At 39.4% G+C, this 2,919-nt stretch overlaps 1 protein-coding gene across 1 annotated transcript; it reads left to right on the top strand.

Annotated features, from left to right (window-relative positions):
* Positions 1–1,344: 1,344 nt before the first annotated feature.
* Positions 1,345–1,859, top strand: LOC102522472 (cystatin-B). Its single transcript, XM_014556134.2, is given in 2 exon segments — positions 1,345–1,359; positions 1,361–1,859. Coding segments are annotated over 2 exon segments (297 nt in total). The 3' UTR covers positions 1,643–1,859.
* The last annotated feature ends 1,060 nt before the right edge of the window (positions 1,860–2,919 follow it).

The raw sequence follows: 2,919 nt of genomic DNA, 5'->3' as shown, positions 1-2,919 counted from the left end.
TTATATCCTTACTACTCAAAATGGTGTTCATAGATTACTAGCAATTTCATCTCTTGGTATCTTGGAAGAAATGCATAGTCTCAGGCTTCATCCCAATCCTACTAAATTAAAATAAGCATTTTAACAATGTTTCAGATGATACATATGTACATTACAGTTTGAGAAATTACTCTCTAAAAGAAAATTTTTTTACTAATCCACCATGCCCTGCTCCACCCCTGTTCCAGGATTAAATGTCATCCCCTCATTTTCAGTTGTAATGGCTTTTTCCTCCTTTGTAAGTCTGAATCTTATCTAGTTTCTAGAAGTGGAAAAACTTGCTCTGCTAATGTGCATCTAAATCTTTCTGTCTGAAATCTTGGCCAGAATCTTCTTTTAAGTCCTAGTCTCTGTTTGTGCTTTCAGAATCTGTGAGTCATACTAACCAGAGTGATCTGGCAAGAGAAAAGGCCCTCCAGGTGCAGGTAAAAGAATTCCATGAGTGCTAAGGGGCAGAGAAACTCACAGAAAACAACAGTTTAAAATTTTGAAATTAGTCCTGACACCTGAATATATTAAAATACAAATATAAGTATGTCAGTCCACACCATAAAAAATCTTTGGTGGCAACTTGATGCTCTCAAGAGAAAGTACAGTCTCTTCAAAATGGCTTGCAAGGTTACACTGGACATTCAATATTTTATGGCCCACTTCCTCGACTTCTGATTTTTCTCAGAGCAACCATACCTCTTCCACTCTCAGTCTATGTGCTTTGAATAAAGCTGGTTCCATCTTTAGTTCCAGGAGTGGACAATGAAACCTAAACCTGGACAATCTGAGCATGACCAGTATGACTAGACAGTGACATGCCCGTGCCCCAGGCCAGATCAGTCAGGATCAGAGACAATCACATGACTTTCACTTAAGAAAGGGAGTTGGTTTGAAATGTAGATGCTGGAGGGAAAACACACATATTCCAAGTGGTCATCAACCATAAAGTTAGGTGTGTCATTCTTTTATGTAAAAATCACTCTCAATGCTTATGGAGTGCCGAGGTGCCCAAATCAAGGAATTGGTGGCCAAGTCCACTGTGATACTCATAAAATCTCACTTATGAATATAAGGCACAATTTTAAAAGAAAACATTAGCAAGACAAATTCAGTAGTGTAGTAAAATAATAAGTAATGATTATCTGTTACACTTTTTCATATTACAGGGGAAAAAAACCACTTGAAGAGGCTACCTCAAAGGATAGGCATTAATTTAAAAAATAAATTGTAATATAAGAATACAGCAGGCGAGTGTCCGCCGCTCCTACGTGCCCGCTGCTGTTTCGGGACCGCCGCCCAGTGACCGCTGCCGAGATGATGTGCGGTGCGTCCCTCCGCCACGCAGCCGGCCACGGCCGAGATCCAGGCCATCGCCGACCAGGTGAAGGCACAGCTGGAGGAGAAGGAGAATAAGAAGTTCTCCCTGTTTAAGGCTGTGGAGTTCAAGAGCCAGGTGGTCGCCGGCAGGAACTTCTTCATCAAGGTTCAGGTTGACGATGAGGAGTTCGTGCACCTTCGAGTATTTGAGAGCCTCCCACACGAAAACAAGCCCCCAGCCTTGGCCAGCTACCAGACCAACAAAGCCAGGCACGACGAGCTGTCCTACTTCTAGTCCCGGATTCTGACAGCCTGCCGCCCGCTGGCCCTCTCCTCTGCGGGCGTGTGCCTGGGCCGCTGCCCCTCGGGGTGGGGACGGGCTGCCCCTGGTCCTCTGTTCCTAACTTCCATCGTGTGCTTTTTCCTGCCAGTCAATGATCTTAACTAAATTGCTTTCAAGGACAGCTTGTGTTACCTTTAAATATATATATTTTCAGTCTTTAAAAAAAAAAGAATACAAGAACAGCTCCATAGCCAGGCTTCCAAAAGCCTGGGACACCTTTTAGGATACTACTGAAATTGCAGACAGACATTATTTGAAACTGGGCTGGTGTAGATGATTAAAGGCACTCCAGAGTTCTCACTGTGTTGTTATCCACCAGAAACAAGAATCCACTAGCCTTTTCTCCGCTGCTCTTCCGTTTAATTGACTCAGCTACCTTCTGGCTGTCCTCCTTCCTATGACCTTGATTCTACCCTCCTTCTTGATGTTTCCACTTACCATAGCACTTGTTGCTCATAACTTCCAACAAGCAAAAGTTTTAAAAAGACTGGAATATCTGACATATATCATGTTCCTGAATGATAAGATTAAATATTGTGAAGATGTCAATCCCCATCAGATTTATTAAATAATATATTACACTTATAAAGGAAACACAAGAGTTTTTCTTTAAAAGGGTCTATGTGTGTATGTGTGTGTGTGTGTGTGTGTGTGTGTGTGTATCCTAAAATACATCTAAAAGAATAAAGTGAGGATAACAAAAATTAGTTTGGAAAATATTAATAAAGTAAGAGAAATCTACCATAAGCTATTAAAATATATTTTAAAGTTACAATTACAAAAACAGAGTGCTATTATGGCAAAAATATTAAAGGGCTATATACCCTCCAAAAACATCCTCTGTATTAATAATGAAAAAAGTAACATATTATAAATAAGGTAACACAAGTCAATAAAGAGATGAAGCTGAGAAACAAATAATAATGAAAATTAGCCTAGAAATTAGGAGAAAGTTCCAAATAGATCCTAGCCTCACCTCAGACAACAAAATAAATCCCAGACAGATTAGGTTGGCAAATGTAAAAACCTATATAAAACCAGATATTCACCTTCAATAGAATTAAATAATTATAAATTAAAACAAAAAATAAACAGCATTCTTTTTTCACTAATCAAACAAGTAGGATCCCAGGAATAATAATTTGTATTGCTAGAATAGGTGCTGGAGATAGACACAATCATATACTCAGGTGAAAGTGTAATTGTTTATAACTTCTTTTTAGAAAATA

Source organism: Camelus ferus, chromosome 2 (genome assembly GCF_009834535.1).
Source record: "Camelus ferus isolate YT-003-E chromosome 2, BCGSAC_Cfer_1.0, whole genome shotgun sequence".
In the NCBI taxonomy this organism is placed as follows: domain Eukaryota; kingdom Metazoa; phylum Chordata; class Mammalia; order Artiodactyla; family Camelidae; genus Camelus; species Camelus ferus.
This window is presented reverse-complemented; position numbering and strand designations above follow the sequence as displayed.